At 38.7% G+C, this 18576-nt stretch overlaps 1 protein-coding gene across 3 annotated transcripts in view; it reads right to left on the bottom strand.

The window, feature by feature from the left end:
• The window catches only part of STIM2 (stromal interaction molecule 2), a 182310-nt gene extending 164386 nt beyond the window's left edge, over positions 1-17924 (bottom strand). The window contains exon 1 of one of the 3 annotated variants that reach the window (XM_019962556.2): positions 17329-17924. In XM_019962556.2, the coding sequence (XP_019818115.2) occupies positions 17329-17746 (418 nt within the window). In that variant the 5' untranslated portion in view covers positions 17747-17924. Of the gene's footprint in view, positions 1-12249; positions 14140-17328 lie in introns of those variants that run through there. The other 2 variants (XM_019962557.2, XM_070791254.1) reach the window with 2 other exon arrangements.
• Between the last annotated feature and the right edge of the window lie 652 nt (positions 17925-18576).

The raw sequence follows: 18576 nt of genomic DNA, 5'->3' as shown, positions 1-18576 counted from the left end.
ATACACAAAACTTTCAATATCAACAAATACATGTTAGATCAGGTGTCAATGATTAAATCATACAGTATTCCAAACTATGCATATATTTTCAAGTGTTAGACCACAATGTAGCAAAGTGATATTTATAAACCATAAATCACTATACAGATGTAAAGAATCAACTATAACAGATTACAAAGACAAAGCTTCAAGTCAAAAAGCATTTACAAGACTATGATACAACTTTTAAGAGAAAGATACCAGAACAGATGCCTCTCAACTGAGTAAAAAAGAAAGAAAAACCACTCTAACACAATGTAAGCAGACAGATATTGCCTGCAAGAATTGCAATAAGAAGGGTATAAAGAATGCTAACAAAGTTTGAAGGTAGAAGTCATGTCTTCAAATTGACGATGACTCTGAAAATACTTTATGACTAAATAAACGCAGAAGAGCAGGAACCACGTCAATTTTTGCCTACCACTGTATCTCCAACTCTTAAAACAGTGCACTGAACACAGAATATTGTAATATTTACTGACTGAATACACAACATTTAAAATGGACCTTGAGAGACTGAGAGGACACTCTAGCATGAGGGAAACGTGTAAGGAAAAGAATAAAGGAGGAAATAACGATGTGTTTCAAAGAACAAGAATTAGCCTAATTTTGGTGGCGTATATTTATAACGTGCAGAAGATCAGGAGGAGTTTGTGTCCACTATGAATTTCAAAACGTTTAAACTTAATTTGGTATAACCAAAAATAATAATAAGTTTTATGAATGAAACTAGAATATAAGAGAATACAAGATGAGTTATAAGATTATTCCCTCCTCTAACACAAACGATTTAGTTCAGAACCACTGTGGTAGCAATAAGAACGAAAGGAGTGGGGGAAAGGTGAAATGTAATTCTAAGAATTTGAGTTTGGCTGATCAAAAAACAGTAGGATAATTTAAGGAAATACAAAGTCCAAAACAAGATGGTGGGGGTGGGAGGAAGAATCACATAAAGAAAATGATGTTTGTTGAGAATTTACTCCGTGTTAAACATTTCAAATACACCATTTATTTAGTCTTCAAAACATCTCTGTGAGATAGTTATACTCCCATTTTACAAATGGAGCAAAGAGGTCAAGAGGCTTCCCCAAAACTCACAAAGCTAATTACTTATGTGTCACTCCCTCTCTTCTTCCTTCCTAAGACAACCTCCATTTTGTTCAAATATGGGCCAGCAATGTGCTCAGGAAGGTGGGCCACTCGCCTAGCCCAGGGACAATGAATCCTGATTGTTCTAAACAAAGGAAATCCTATTTCCATTGTCCAATAACCCAGGCCTGACCCATGAGGCATGAGAAGAAATACGTTGAGGGCTCTGGGGAACTTTTCTACCTGCATTAGCATTTCGGATATTGAAGCTACCAATCTAACAGTTATCCCTGCTTTCCAATCCATCACCAAGTCAAATCAATTCTAGTTCCAAAATATCTCATGAACCCTTTTCTCCTATCATCCTATTCCAGGCCTTTATTAACTCTCAAATGGACTCTAATAATTACTCTCCTAGTCAATCTCCCTGTGGACACTCCTGCTCCCAACAATTCATTCCCCGAAGAGCAGCCAAAGAAATCTTTAAAATATAAATCATGGAGCAACTGAACACACGCTCTGCTGCTAGGATTGTAAAATGGTCCAACCACCATAGAAAAGAGTACAAACAAAAAGAAACCACCATAGAAACGAAAAAAAGTTTAGTTTCCTCAAAACACTAATATATACATATATATATATTTATGTATATATATACACACATCCAAAAAAATTGAAACCAGAGTCTCAAAGAGGTATTTGCATACCCACATTCAGAACAGCACTATTCATAACAGCCAAGAGGTAAAACCAACAGATGAAAGGACATTAAAAAAAAAAACACGCAGTAGAGGGCTTCTCTGGATAAGAATTCACCTTGCAATGCAAGGGACACCAGTTCGATCCCTAACCCAGGAAGATCCTACATGCCACAGAGCACTAAGCCCACAAGCCGCCAACTACTGATCCCACACACTGTAGCTACTGAAGCCAGGCACATACAGCCCATGCTCCCCAACAAGAGAAGCACGCACACCCCAGTGAAGAGTAGCCCCCGCGGGCCGCATCTAGAGAAAGCCCATGTGCAGCAATGACGACCCACCCACAGCCAAAAAATAAAATAAATCTCTTTTTAGAAAGTGCAGTATAAAAAAAAAAGAAAGTGCAGTATAAACATACGCTGGAATATTATTCAGCCTTCAGATGAAAGAAAATTCTGTATTATATACAAAAAGGACGAACCGTGAGGACCCTATTTTAAGTGACATAAGCTAGTCACAGTAAGACAAATACCACATAATTTCACTTACAGGGCCTATCAAAAGTAGTCAAATTCACAGAAATAGGTAGAATGGTAGTAAATGTATTTAACACTTCTCAACTGTACACTTAAAAACGGTTAAGATGACAAATTTTATGTGAAGCATTCTTTTCACAGTATAAAATACACACACATCAGGCCAAACAAAAATAAATCCTATCACTTAACTCTTCTTAAAATCCTTCAGCTGCTTCCTATCACCCACTGATAAACTTCAAACAAGGTCTATGAGGCTCTGTACCATCTGGTCCTTCTTGCTTATACAGCCAGATCACACGCTTCTCTCCTCCTCCCTTCAAGATGCTCAGTCAGAATAATACTCTCTCACTTCAGACAATTCAGATCCCTTCTTGCCTCAAGGTCTTTGTCCATTCTGTTGCCCTTGTGCGGAATGCTCATCCCTAATCTTCACAGTCTTGGCTCTCCATCATCCTTCAGATGTCACCTTAAATGTGACCTTCTCAGAAGCCTCCCCTAACCAGCTTACCTAAATTAATAGGTGTCCCCACACCATCCACATTATTTTCTGTCTTCTGTCTCTTTCATTCCTTGATGGCATTTCTAATTAACTATTTTTTCCCCCTATCTTCCCAAACAAAATGCAGGCTCCATCAGGACAAGGACCTCATCAGTCTTATTCATCATTATGTCCCTAATATTTATCATATGCCTGTTGTATACTTAACATTTAAATACTTATTAATTCCACATTAAGGAAAATATCATTCTATAAGCCTGTTATTAAACATACATACAGATCTTTAAAAGGGTGTAACTGATGCTACAATTATTATTTCTAGTTATTGAGGTAGATACATTAACTATAATTTTCAACATGCTCTGAATTTCCTGTAATAAATCTTTACACTCGGAAATTTAAGATTTTTAAGACTAATATTTCAGCTGTTACATGCATCTTTTAATTATATAAAATAAAGGTAAAGAACAACTCAAGTTAACAATACAACCAACTTCTTAAAAATACCATAGTACTCCTCAATCTCTGTCTATACTTAGTTTTCTATTTAGACAAAGTTTTAACTAATCTCAGGCCATGAAGGACAAGAAGCCCAGCATGCTGCAGTTCACGGGGTTGCAGAGTTGGACATGACTTAGCGATGGAACAACAACAGGCCGTTAATGGTTGTTGAGATTACAGAAGTGACTCAAATTATGTCTTCTTACTTTTCTAAATGTATGTAAAACATCTTAACAATATGTAATATATCACTGCACATTTCTCCAACTTTCCTACATCTCTATCTATTGATTAAAAAAAAAATCAACAATAACTGAACACTTACACTTGCCATACTCTAAGCACTCTTCTACATAGATTAACTCATTTGTACTTGAAAACCCATTTTAGAGATAAGGAAATTTAGGTACTAATAGGTTAAACCATCTACCCTAAATTACAATACCACTGTCAGTCTGGGACTCAAGCCCAGGAAATCATGCTGTAGTCTAGAGACTATGCTCTTAATTACTCTTCACAAAAGCTGGAACTGACTTATGGCCCAAATAAAAATTCAAGATATAAAATGCTATGTTTCTTAAAAATTACATTTCATCCTTAAATAGCCATGAAAACAAAGCACAAACAGGAATTACCCACTTATTGAGAATACCAATTTTTTTTAAAGTTGTTTGTCTTAAGCCCCAGAAATGTACACTTTAAATGAGCATTTTTAAGAGCTCAGAATATTTAATAGCAAAACTTTAAGGAAGGAAAAATTGGTTATTTACCAAAGATAACACCAAAGCCTTTGACTGTGTGGATCACAATAAACTGGAAAACTTTTCAAGAGATGGGAATACCAGACCTCCTGACCTGCCTCCTGAGAAATCTGTATGCAGGTCAAGAAGCAAGTTAGAACTGGACATGGAACAACAGACTGATTCCAAATCAGAAAAGGAGTACGTCAAGGCTGTATATTGTCACTCTGCTTATTTAACTTATATGCAAAGTACATCATGCAAAATGCTGGGCTGGATGAAGCACAAGCTGGAATCAAGATTGCCAGGAGAAATATCAATAACCTCAGATATGCAGGTGACACGACCCTTATGGCAGAAAGCGAAGAAGAACTAAAGAGCCTCTTGATGAAAGTGAAACAGGAGAATGAAAAAATTGGCTTAAAACTCAACATTCAGAAAACTAAGATCATGGCATCCAGTCCCATCACTTCATGGCAAATAGATGGGGAAACAATGGAAACAGTGACAGACTATTTTGGGGGGCTCCAGAATCACTGCAGATGGTGACTGCAGCCATGAAATTAAAAGATGCTTGCTCCGTGGAAGAAAAGCTATCACCGACTTAGACAGCATATTAAAAAGCAGAGACATTACTTTACCAACAAAGGTCCATCTAGTCAAAGTTATGGTTTTTCCAGTAGTCATGTATAGAAGAGAGTTGGACTATAAAGAAAGCTGAGCACCAAAGAATGGATGCTTTTTAACTGTGGTGTTGGAGAAGACTCTTGAGAGTTCCTTGGACTACAAGGAGATCCAACCAGTCTATCCTAAAGGAAAGTGTGAGTGAAGTCACTCAGTCGTGTCCGACTCTTTGCAACCCCATGGTCTGTAGCCTACCAGGCTCCTCTGTCCATGGGATTTTCCAGTCAATAGTCCTGGAGTGGATTGCCATTTCATTCTCCAGGGGATCTTCCCAACCCAGGGATCAAACCCGGGTCTCCCGCATTGTAGACAGACGCTTTACCGTCTGAGCCACCAGGGAAGCTATCCTAACAGATATCAGTCCCAAATGTTCTTTGGAAGGAACTCCAATACTTTGGCCACCTGATGAGAAGAACCAACTCATTGGAAAAGACCCTGATGCTGAGAAAGACTGAAGGCAGGAAGAGAAGGGAGAAGGGGGGCAACAGAGGAAGAGATGGTTGGATGGCATCACCAACGCAATGGACATGAGTTTGAGTAGGCTCTGGGAGTTGGTGATGGACAAGGAAGCCTGGCGTGCTGCAGTTCATGGGGTTGCAAAGAGTTGGACATGACTCAGTGACTGAACCGAACCGAACAAAACATAAATGAAGAAGGAATTTATAAAATTCCTCAAACAATAAAGATCTAGAATTTAACATTAATCAAAAAGTTTAATTCTACTACTTCTCCAGCCTCATTTTCTAATTCACTTCTAATCACACCCTGGGCTTTATCATAAAAATCCTTCACACTGGAGGATTTTTAATGTATAAACTATTGGACAGCAATCCTAAATCTCTCCATTATGTGGAATAATTATCATAGAGAAGACCATAATTTCACAAGGCTTCTGTAAAGTTTAAGTGAGATAAAATACACAAATGCCAGGTATAAATTTAAATCTCACATTCAAATACAAATGTTGATACACTACAAGCTGGCTCACAACTGACTCTGCCATCTTGGGTATCTGGTAATTCACAAGCTCCATGTAGCATTCTCAAATGCCAATGTTCATGACCAGAGTCATTTCCCCCTCCACCAGCTTATGCCTCTCACACCACTGTAAATTTCCCTATCTGGTAAACTCTCATATATTCTCAGTAAGGGTATACCTCTACTGTGGAGAAGCAGGAACACCTTCATTAATAACTCACCTCACCAAATCAAAGTTAGGAACTCCATCTTTGTAATTCTATTAAATATAGTACATAGCCGAATGTTCAAATACCTCCATCACAGTGGAGCATCACTTTTTCAGTGGGTATATCCCCTCCTGGAAAAACAGGAAGGATTGATAGTTTATTAATCCTTGGTGAGTAGCACATAAAACTCACTGAAGCTTTTTGTTTGCTTGCATTTTTTAGTTTCTTTGTTAATAAAGGATAAAAGTAACACAAAAAAGAGTAAACAAAAAAGAACATTTATTTTTATATAACTTTTCCCAAAGAAAGGGGAGACTTATTCTTAATACTGCAAATGTATAACAGACACCTGTAACAAATATTCTGATATTTTTAATAAATACAGGCATGCTACTAAATAAGCTAGTATATATAGTCATTTCCTTTTAAAAAACAAATAGATATCTGTTGCATTTCTACAGACTAACAAAACACTATCAGAAAGAGAAATTAAGGAGGCAATCCCATTCACAATAGCATCAAAAAAATAAAATACCTAGAATGAAATCTACCCGTGGAAGTAAAAGCACGTGTATACCTGAAATTTTAAAAAAAAAAAATTAAAAAATTAAAAAAAAATTAAATTAAATTTTAAAAAAAATTAAAAAAAAAAAAAAAAAGAATTGTACTCAAAAAACTGTGAGAGACTGATGAAAGAAAACTGAAGACAACACAAATAAATGGTAAGATACACTGTGTTCATGGATTAGATTAGATGAATTAATACTATTAAAATGACTGTACTACCCAAGGCAATCTACAAATTCACTGCAATCTCTATCAAGACACCAAAGGCATTTTTCACAGAATTAGAACAAGTAGTTTTAAAATGTGTATGGACATATAAAAGATCCCAAATAGACAAAACAATCTTGAGAAAGAACAGAGCTAGAGGAATCTGACTTCAGATTATACTACAGAGCTATAGTAACCAAAACAGTACGGTACTGGCATTAAAAACAGACACACAGATCAACTAAACAGAACTGGGAGTCCAGAAATAAATCCACACACTTATGGTCAATCTACAACAAAGGAGGCAAGAACACGCAAGAGAGAAAAGACAGTCTCTACAATAAGTGGTGCTAGGAAAACCGGACAGCTACAAGTGAAAAGACTGAAATTGGAACATTCCCTAACACCATATACAAAATAAATTCAAAATAGATTAAAGATCAAAGTGTATGACCAGGAATCATAAAATTCCTAGAAGAATTTGTCATAAATTATAGCAATAATTTCTGGCTCTGTCCTCTAAAGCAAAAGAAATAAAACCAAAAATAATCAAATGGTTCCAAACTAAACTTAAAAGCTTTTGCCCAGAAAAGGAAACCATCAACTAAAGAAAAAGACAACCTACTAAATGAGAGAAAATATCTGCAAATGCTATGACCAATAATGGGTGAACATCCAATATAAACAGCTCATAAAACTCAATATCAAGAAAGCAAACAACCCAATTAAAAAACAGGCAGAAGACCTGAATAGACATTCTTTCAGAAGACAGGCAGATGGCCAATGGGCATATGACAAGATCCTCAACATCATTTATCATCAGAGAAATGCAAATTAAAGCTATAATGAGATATCACCTCATTATGAATGAGGTATCTATTAAGAATGGCTATCATCAAAAAGAATACAAATAACAAATGCTGGCAAGGATGTGGAGAAAAGGGAACCCTCTTACACTGTTGGTGGGAATGCACACTGGTGCAGGTACTGTAGAAAACAGTATGGAGATTTTTCAGAAACTAAAACTAGAACTACCATATGATCTAGGAATTTCACACCTATATACATTTAAAAAAAAAAAAAAAACCACTAATTCAAATAGATATATCCACCCCAATGTTCACAGCAGCATTATTTACAATTGTCAAGATATGAAGCAACTTAAGTGTCCACCAACAGATGAATGAATAAAGAAGATGTGGCATGTATACACACACACACACAAACATACATACATACCGGAATACTACTCAGCCACAAAAAAGAACAAAATTTTGCCACTTGGAGGGTATTATGCTAAGTGAAATAAGTCAGACAGAGAAAGACAAATACTGTATGGTATCACTTATTTGTGGAATTTTAAAAAACAAAACAAACTAGTGAATATTACAAAAAAAAAAAAAGCAGCAGACTCACAGATATAGAGAACTAATGGTTACCAATGGGGAGACAGAAGTGGGGAGGGGCAAGAAAGGGGTGAGGAATTAAGAGGTACACACTACTAGGCATAAAGTAAATAAGCTACAAGGATACAAAGGGAACATAGTTAATATTTTACAGTAACTATAAATGGAGTATAACCTTTAAAAATTGTGAATCACTGTGCTGTACACCTGAAACTTATATACTATTGTACATCTATACCTCAATTTTAAAGAATGATATAACATTTATAACATTTTTTTAAAATTATGCAACACTTTGGCAATTTTCAAGTTTACATTGTTTTTGCAACAATAAAAATGGTCAAATTTTATATCCCCAGTTCTTTGTATCATGTCTGGCACGAAACAGTCACTTAAAAATGTTCAAAACTTACGTGAACACACACATTCACTGAAATCTGACTTTCTCATTTTTAGCCTCTATGGGTTTTTTCAGAATCCATTTTGACAGAACTAGAACCAAACACTGGATGCATAGCACAAGGTATATTTTAAAAAGCAAATTCAAGAAACAGCAAAGGAGGGGAGTTCCCTGGCAGTCCAGTGGTTAAGACCTCGTGCTTCCAAGGCATGAGGGTACCATCGCTCATCAGGGATCTAGGATCCTACATTCACAGCAGCCAAGAAACAGCAAAGCATACCTATACCACAGTTGGACAAAGATTTCGAGTAGTCTTTTGTTTTCTTTTTTTAATTTAGACCCAGAAACACAGAAGGAGGAAACATCAAGGATTAATATAGCCTGAAGTTGTGTGACAAAGTAGAAACAGCTGAAGATGACAGAGAACAGGAAAACATGGGGAAAATAATGTATTTGTCACGAATGGAAAAGTTAAAAGATTTATTGCTGGAGAAGAGGAATAAAAAAGGAGGGGAACTAAGATTATCTATTACACAACATCGTATATTTTTGAAAGGAAAGAAAAACAACAGTGTAAAGAAAACATGAGTGCAATAACATGTACATTGTGAATAGCAGGGGAAAAAAATCAAATCAGGATTTAAAAACCTTTTCAATTATTGAGAATCGCTTAAAAAACAATTATGAATCATCTTTATTAATGTGGGGGTTTGTGATGAGGTTTCTCAGTATTTTTTAATTAAACATAAGATAGTCAATTCAAATAGTTTTAAATTTTAATTTTATTTAATTCTGTAAAATGTCTTCAAAATTTTCAGTTCCATATAATGTCACATTTAGGGAAATCAAAGAGAGGTACAGAAAGTGAAAATGACTAGAGGAAAAAAGTAAATTGCAAATTACAGAAGCTAAGATCCAGAAGAACACAACAACACAAATTCATTAGAAAGAAATACTGGGACAGATACAGGCACTTGGTTTTGAAATGAATCAGTCCAAGTAAACTCTCTTTGTCATACTCTAGCTCCCTGGTCCTGGGGTGGGGAAGTTGCCACTATCTTAAGAAAACACTGAAAAGGCACTGTTCTACAACTAATCTTAGTCTTAATCCTAAAAGTTGTTTCATTTCGACCAGATGGTTGATGAAGCCTAGCAGAAAAGGAAATTACTCTCAGGACTGCAACTATGATAACTGTGCAGTATCACCTCAAGGGCCAAATGAAATAAAGTCAAAAGTCAAATCAATCATTGGCTTGGGGTTCCCCACCCCCAATTTAGAACTTTCCTAGTAATGAAGGTCTCTGAGGAGGAAATGTTCAGCTAGACCAGAGGAACACAGGACTGGGCACTCAGGCTTAGGAGAGAACCACCCTTAAATCTGCAACAGTAAAACCAGTCAAGAATAGTTGCTGAAGGTAGGATTAGCAAGTGTCAAGAAGGATTGAATAGCTAATACCTACTAATATAAAGATCTGGAAGAATACAGAAAAAAAACAAATCATTTAGATTTGGCATGTGATCAAATGTGTAATTCACACAATGAAACTCAAAAATTAATTCTGAAACAATATGTCAGCACTCTGAGGCACTGTTATTCATTCAAAGAAGGGTGGCGTGGGGGGGGGTGGGGGGTAGGTCCAACTCTGAAGCATTGTAATGTTAGTTCAATCTATATCCTTTGTTAAGGAACAGACATTCATTTCTAAATACAGAATACTAAAAAGTTTCATATAAATACTTAGGAAATCAACACATAAGTCCAATCATATACAAAAATAAAGGCATATTTGAAATAAAGAAGACCCTCTACAACCAAGTGTTTCTTCTTGCCCAACTTTCAAGGACTTGTACCAATTTAAATCATTCTACAAGCTCTAGGAGTTAAAAGATTAAAGGTAACTTATTTCTCAGACCTCCTATAAATAGATTCCTTTCTAATCTAACATTAAATTTTATAAAATTTCCTTTAAACATTTTCATAGCCACTGCATCATTTAAACTCTCAAGACCTCCACTTCTATATAGCTTACTAATTGGCCTCTTTATCTCTCTTATCTCCCCACTTCCATCCACCCATATTTAGCTTTTCAAACACTGAGGTCATCTCACTTCCATGTTTAAATACCACAGAGCTTCTCAACCCCTGACAAGATGATAGATTTAGAACTCAGTTCATGAACAAAACATTCTGAAAGTTCAAGATACATTTTTAAGCCTTTTGTTCAACCTCAAAATTTATAATAAACCTATTTTTTCCATAACCTACACGTTTAGTATTGTTAAATGTTTTAAATTACTATTAAATATTTAATGTTTGTTTTCAAAATATTAGTAAAATGAATATACCAAGAAAATGTATCAAAACTTCCCTGCAGCTTTCCATACTCCCCAGGTACATGGCTGCATACCCCAGTTTTAGATGACTTGACATTTCAGTAGCCAGGGAATAAACTAGAGAATATTAAGTGAAAGTTGCTCAGTTGTGTCCAACTCTTTGTGACCCCACGGACTATACCGTCCATGGAATTCTCTAGGCCAGAATACTGGAGTGGGTAGCCTTTCTGTTCTCCAGGGGATTTTCCCAACCCAGGGATCAAACCCAGTCTCCTGTATTGCAGGTGAGTTTTTTACCAAGGGAAGCCCAAGAATACTGGAACGGGTAGCCTTTTCCTTCTCCAGTGGATCTATCCAACCCAGGAATTAAACTGGTATCTCTTGCACTGCAGGGGGATTCTTTACCAACTGAGTTATCAGGGAAGTCCTGACATAAGGGAATATTAAAGTCCTTGGTAATTTGGCAAACCTTCTTTCTCCCAGCATTTCTACTATTCTACACACACCCTATCAGTTTTAGTCACTCATTCGCGTCTGACTCTGCGATCCCATGGACTGTAGCCCACCAGGCTCCTCTGTCCATGGGATTTTTCAGGCAAGAATACTGGAATAGGTTGCCATTTCCTCCTCCATGGGATCTTCCCCACCCAGGACTGGGTCTCCAGCATCACAGGCAGATTCTTTACTGTCTGAGTCATGCTTAAACATTAAAGAAAACTATTTCACTTATTAGTTATTCTTGTATACACCTCCCTCTTGAAAGCCTTTTCACTCATCTCCACAAGAAGTCCTATCTATAATACATCAAGGTCAAGCTCAAATCTAACCCTGCTCCAAGGCACAGTCTCCAGTAGCCTTACTTTCTCCAACATTTTGAAGTCTGTTACAGTTGCTGCTACTGCTGCTGCTAAGTCGCTTCAGTCGTGTCCAACTCTGTGTGACCCCATAGACAGCAGCCCACCAGGCTTCCCGATCCCTGGGATTCTCCAGGAAAGAACACTGGAGTGGGTTCTGTTACAGTTAATCACAGTCTATTATTATGTCTACTTGAGTATATAATGATGCATACAACATATCAGTTAAGAAACAAAGCTCTGGAGTCAGAGAAACCCACATCAATGTCTAACTCTGCTACTTACTGGGATTTTGGACAAGTTACTTACTTAAGATCATCCTGCTTCAATTTTCTCATCTTTTATTTGAAGAAAGCAATTACCTAACAGAATTAATTTCACAATCAAAAACAGTGATATACATAAAGCACTCAGCAAAATACTGACCACCAAATAATAGTATTATTCCCAATGCGCAAACCCACGTCTTACTCTCTTTTCTATTTTTTCCCATTCCTACTACCTGGTGGGCTTCCCTGGTGGCTCAGTGGTAAAGAATCCACATGCCAATTCAGGAGACGCAGGTTCAATTCCTCCGTCAGGAAGATTCCCTGGAGAAGGAAATAGCAATCCACTCCAGTATTCTTGCCTGGGAAATGCCATTAATAGAGGAGCCTGGAGGGCTACAGTCCATGGAGCTGCAAAAGAATTGGGCACGACTTAGCGACCCTGTGGTATTCTGCATATGCTTGATACTTGCTTGGTTGATGAAATCTGATCAATTCCGAAGTAATCTCCTAGGTAGGTCTTAATCAGGTAAGGTCCAAATTCTGGCAAAAATCAAAAATGGCTTGCTAATCAGCTAATCATATTATTAGTTGTTAATTTTAACATTAGCTTAATGAGTTCATACTTTAGCTACCATATACACAAAGTGTTCCATGCTGCATTATTATCAATGAGCAGGGCAATATCTAAAATGCTTGATATAGTTACTCCAAAGTCTTAATTAATCTAAAAATATCAGCATGTATCCAGTCACAAAGCAAGCCTTTAGCAAATTAAACAATTTCTGTGTGGATCCTCCTACTGTTAAAATTAAGCTAAATCCTGAACTATTCCAGCTGGCCCTCGGAGTTTTTCCTGTACCAGGGGATTCCCAACAGAGACCAATCAGTTCTGCCACAGTATTCTCAAAGAGCACCAAGGGATGCAGTGTTTCCAGATCAATGATATTACTACCAATTCTTAAATGGTCAGAATACACTAGATCAAAGGGATATGAGTATATTCTTTAATTCTGCAATCAGGGAAAAGAAAAAAACAACCTAGAGCTATGGCCAAAGACTAGTAAAGAAAGGGATTGGTAAATGTTAACCATGGGAAAGGAAAAAAAGGATACAGCAGAAGAGCTAGCCATCAAAAGGTGGTTTCATGAAATCCTAAATCCAAAAAGAGTAACTTCGCGAAAGGAGTAAAAACACTTTCTATTACTATGTGAGCTACACTATGAATTTAACTACTGTCACAATGAAACCACTGACACGTGTAAATTCACAAAATATTACTCAGAGTAATATATATATATATACACACACTACACTCAAGCCAACTGCTAATTTTCAAAAAAGTGACAGCATTTGCTGGGGTAAATGTTAGGGAGGCAAGGTGAAAAAAGTGAAGTTTAATGTTTTCCCAAAGACAATCATGCTCATGTGAGGTATTTTCATCTAAGTGCAAGCCCTACAATACAGATACGTTTAACACTAGAAAGTAGTGGTAGCTCTTCTAAACGGTATTATACTTTCAAAAAAAGAACACTTTACATTTTCAATGAAATGTTAATACTTCCAAAAGACGTGTTTAAAAATATGAATTTTATATTTTTACTAGTATGCCAAACTAGTGAAAAGTATTACAGTTAAAACCTTTATATAAACACTAAAAAGGGTTACATTAATTCATAAAATAATGATAGAAGCAAATTTTTTTAAGATAAAATTTGTTTTAAAAGACTCTGAAAATGTTCTAATATTTCAATTGTTCTGCATATTTTGCCAGAATAATTGTGTTCTATATACATGCAGTATGTTTATGTATGTACATTATGCACACACAAACATACATATATGTGTATATATATATGTATATGCCCTCTGTCAATGCCCTTTCATAAACTGTTCCTCAGAGACCATATCTGGATGAGATCCATCACTCAGACTTGATTGAGATCAAGTCATTGACTGTGAATCTGTTAGGCAAAAGAGAAAAAAACATGATATTTTAAATTATTCAAGCACTGCTTTAGATTATAATCAACAAGTGCATCCCTAAATTGCTTTAAATTTCAAAATTGCTTTCAAAGAACCCTAAGTATACATCCAGTTATTAAATTAAAATTATTATTAAAATCTTATATACATAACCATTAAATGTTTACAATGCTTTGTAGTAAGGGTTTAAGTTATATGTGTGTATATATACATATACATATATACATATGTATTCATATATATATACACATATGTATATACATATACATATATACATATACACATATACAACTTAAACCCTTACTACAAAGCATTGTAAACATTTAATGGTTTCATCTTATCAAAAATTTGCACACACTAAATCCTAAAACAGTAATATAAAAAAAGAAAAGAAAAGAAAAATCAATATTCTTACAACAATGGGTCTGTTTATCCTGATGATTTGACATAGTCTCTCTCTTTCAAGGGCTTCCCCAGTGGCTCAGCAGTAAAGAATCCGCCTGCAAAGCAGGAGATGGGGGTTCGATCCCTGGGTCGGGAAGATCCTCTGGAGGAGGACATGGCAACCTATTCCAGTACTTTTGCTTGGAAAATTCCATGGACAGCAGAGCCTGGTGGGCTACAGTCTACAGGGTTGCAAAGAGTCAGACACCACTGAAGCAACTGAGCACACGTGCACACACAGTCTCTTTAAAAGAACACCTGCTTACTCAAAACTCAGCATGCAATAGATGATTGAAAGGCAATTTATTCTCAAAATACACTAAACCTCTAAAGTAAAACTCTTGAGAGGAAAACTTCAGTGGAATAGAACGCTCTCTAGATTTTATTAGTAAGAGAAAAACTCATGGTGTTGCTAAAGCTAAGTATTTAAAATACTAATCTGAAGAGGAAAAGAAGATAGTGACTCTGATTGTCATTTTCAGATCTACTAAGAATTCACGGTTACATGACATCATTCATACAGAGTCAGACAGAACAACTGTCTCCAAATTCTTACAAGAATTTTCCACTTTTCAAAAGTTACATAAAACTTAGTTTTACTACTGAAACTCTCTACTCCATTTCTATCCATTAACACTGACTAGATTATGATAATGCTGTATTTTTTTGGTTCAGTCTATGGTTCTACTTCCTGAAGTGTACAATAGCAATAATTATGTTCTGAGTTTAGCACAACATTTACAAACGGAAACCATAAAAGACAGCACTATTCATACAATCAGAAGAATAGGAAGGAGCCCCATACAGACCATATAAACCAGTGAAATTTTCAATATTCTCTAACCTTCTTGTGGACTTTCAATTTACCTTTTCCCAGCTACCAGTTCTGTTGACTGTATTTACATACTTATTAAAATGACAATTTAACTTGTGCATTGTGTAGTTTGATTATCTTAAAGTTTAAACAGAAATGTCCAACTTTTCAAAACTAATATTCTAACAAAGGGAAAGGATATTAAAAACAAATTTCAGGGTTAATATTATTTTAGTAAACTTAAAGCACTACCACTCAAACTCATTTTATGTGATATATCATACTTTTCATCCAGTACAAATCACCTTGCCTTTTTCACAATGCCATAAATAACTCAGAGGAACTTAAGTCTTCAAAAGGAAGGATTATTAACTGCTTATTAAAATAAAATCCCATCTTAAGTAATTTTCCTGATGTAATCTACATGACACACAACATTAGCGGTTAATTCTAAATTTTCTCAATCATATGCCTTTCTACCAACTACATATTGATAAAACAGTAGTCAATTATTTATTAAACAAACTTTTCTACTCAAGAAACTAAGAGTCACACTCCTATAGCTTCTAGAAACCCAAGGAGTTTCACCCCCTCCCTTCCTGCATGAGGCATTAACACTCCACAGTCTAGTTTTATCTTGCTACCTTCTTAATAATGACTAAGACTATTCAAGCATAAAAGTATCCAATCTATTCTCTCACTCAAACTCTATTACACTCCTAATACTGACCATTCTGTAATCTTTTTATCAAACCATGGAGATCTAATGTTTCAAGTTCCATTTAAAGGGCCTGATAAGCTTTAGGGAAAGCAAGTTAAATATTCCGATCATTATGTTTCATAAAACTTCCAAAGAGCTTGGAAAGTTTACCAACACCCTCCTCTTTAGAATAGTAAACATCCTGTCATAGAACCCAGAGTATAGCTGCTTTGCTCTGAACTCTACCTCCTGAGCACCACTCAGCAGCTGTTAGTAACTTTCAAACGCCTGTTCGACTATCTCTTTGGTTAAATTAATGATGGGTCATATTGTTACACTTGACTGTTTCCTTTTTAGTCCTGCAATTATATATAAAACCTACAAATTACTTTTAAAAATAAAGTTCACACACACACAAAAAAGCTCACTTTAACGCCATTACCTTTCCAAAAGAAAGCATTTCAAGATCCTTACATCATTACTTAAACCACAACCTATCAGTAGCACACGAAAAAGGAAAGCTTTAAAGGATTTAATTTTGTACCTCACCTCACCATATATGTTCGCAAATTTCAAGAACGTTCCATATTTCTAAAAGGTGCTATTGCAGTCTGTAAGGACTATGCTGCTCAAATACAAGCACCGAATATCCTGCACTGGTAAATTTTCGGTATCTTGCTGGTTAGCTGCTGAGCTTTCTGCACTCTTTGCACTGTTAAGATCCCACCAGCAAATACTATCTATCCATCCTTCAAAAGGGTCTTCCTCCCACTCAAAAAGAAAAAAAAAAAAGAAAAGAAATCCACATTAGACTAGAGGTTTGCCCTACTAACAAGGAACCACTAATACCACTAGGTATTATGGCTGTCAAAGAATCCGCTCTAGCAGTCTCCCCTGGGACATTTTGCTCAGCGGGGCTTTGAACCGGTGAGACTCGCTGCCAGCTGCCTTTGCAAAAGCAGCACCAGAGGCGAACTCCATACCGCATTGCTGTTGCTGACTACTTCTAGCAGCTTCAAAAAAAAAAAAAAGAATCAGCCCAGTACCCTGCAGACCCTGCTGGCTCTTTCTGCAGCACGGAAGAGAAACCACTGCATTGCTCAGCGTGGAACACCGGGGAGCAGACTTAAGGGCGGGGAAGCGAATGCCGTCGGGAGGCTCTGGCGAGGGCGGGGTGTCAGGGGGGAGAGGGAAGGCATCCGGAGTGCAGGAGACTGCGACCCAGCAGCGACCAGGGCGCTGGCGTCCGGGCATCACACACTGACCCGGGCCGTCGAACTGCAGGCGTCGGGGAGCGGCCCGGGCCCCTCCTGAAGATGGGGGTCCCGCAGTGCCAGGCAGAGCCCCGCCCGCCGCCCTCCGGGCCCTCACCTGTCATGAGCACCGAGCTGTCGCCCGCCGCCGCCGCCGCGGCAGGGGCAGGGGAGGCGGCCGCCGCAGCAGAGCCCGCCGCCCGCCGTCCGGGGAGGTGTCTGGGCACCAGCTCGCATCCGTCCGCCGCGCCGGCCACCAGCAGCCCGAGCAACAGCAGCGGAGCCCAGAGCCGCCGCAGCAGCCAGCCCGAGGCCGGACCAGACGTCGTGGCGGGATGAGGACGAGAAGGAGGAGGAGCGGGGGGAAAGCGCGGCAGCGCCCCGGCCGCCGGCCACTCGCCCGCTTCGAGAGGCGCCGCCGCCGCCTGTGATTCCTCGGGCCGCCCCCGCCACCCCAGACGCGAGCTCCTGCCGGGCGCCAGTCTGGTCCCGTCGGCACCGGCGGCCTCTGAAGCTTGGGTCCCGGCTGCGTTCATTGGTTCCGGTTATTTAAAAAAAAAAAAAAAAGGTGAGGAGCAAAAAGGTACGGCGTCTTCAGGCCGCGCGCGACACCCGCGCTGCTGCGGCAGCGAGACCGGGATCCGCTGCTCTGGCGCCTCCAAACACCAGTCCCGGCGCCCGCGCCGCCGCCGCCGCCGCCGCCACCGCCGCGGCGCATCCCCCCGCCCCCTCCGGCCCGCGCCCGTCGTAGTACCACGCTCGGCCCGGACGCCTCCTCCCCTCACACATTCGCTCGGATACCAATCCCCCGCCTCCTTCAGCTGCTCCGCTGCGCAGGCGCGGAGCGGCTGCACTGGGCCTGCGCGGCCCCCGAGCCCCGCCCCTCGGGCGTTCCAGGGAGGAAGAGGGCCGCGGAGTGGTTTCCAAGGCTTTCGCAGAGCCGCGAAGATTGGGGGTGGGGAGGAAGACCGGCATGTCCTCCTCCCCCGTTCACGCCCCCACCGCGATTGAGACGGCAAGGAACTGGGAGCGGGAACCATGGAGGCGAGGAGGAGAGTACCAACATCCCAAATCGTTTGAGCGAGTTTTAGCCGAGCAGACAGCAGACAAATAATTGCATGGGTCAGAAAACCTTGTAATCCGAAACTGCGGCGGCTCCAGTATTTTGGTACAGGTGGGGTTTACAGGAGGCTAGCAGTGTGGAAGTCGAGGTCATCGCCTTTTACTTACTTAAAGCTCTTGCTAAGTACTAGTGTGCCAGGGACTATCCTGAGCGCTTTACAAATTTACACATTGTGAGGACAAAATTTAAATGGTGGTATCGTTTTCATGCCCATTTTACAAAAGAGGAAACTAAGGCTCAGAA

The sequence above is a fragment of the Bos indicus genome, chromosome 6 (genome assembly GCF_029378745.1).
Source record: "Bos indicus isolate NIAB-ARS_2022 breed Sahiwal x Tharparkar chromosome 6, NIAB-ARS_B.indTharparkar_mat_pri_1.0, whole genome shotgun sequence".
Classification (NCBI taxonomy): domain Eukaryota; kingdom Metazoa; phylum Chordata; class Mammalia; order Artiodactyla; family Bovidae; genus Bos; species Bos indicus.
This window is presented reverse-complemented; position numbering and strand designations above follow the sequence as displayed.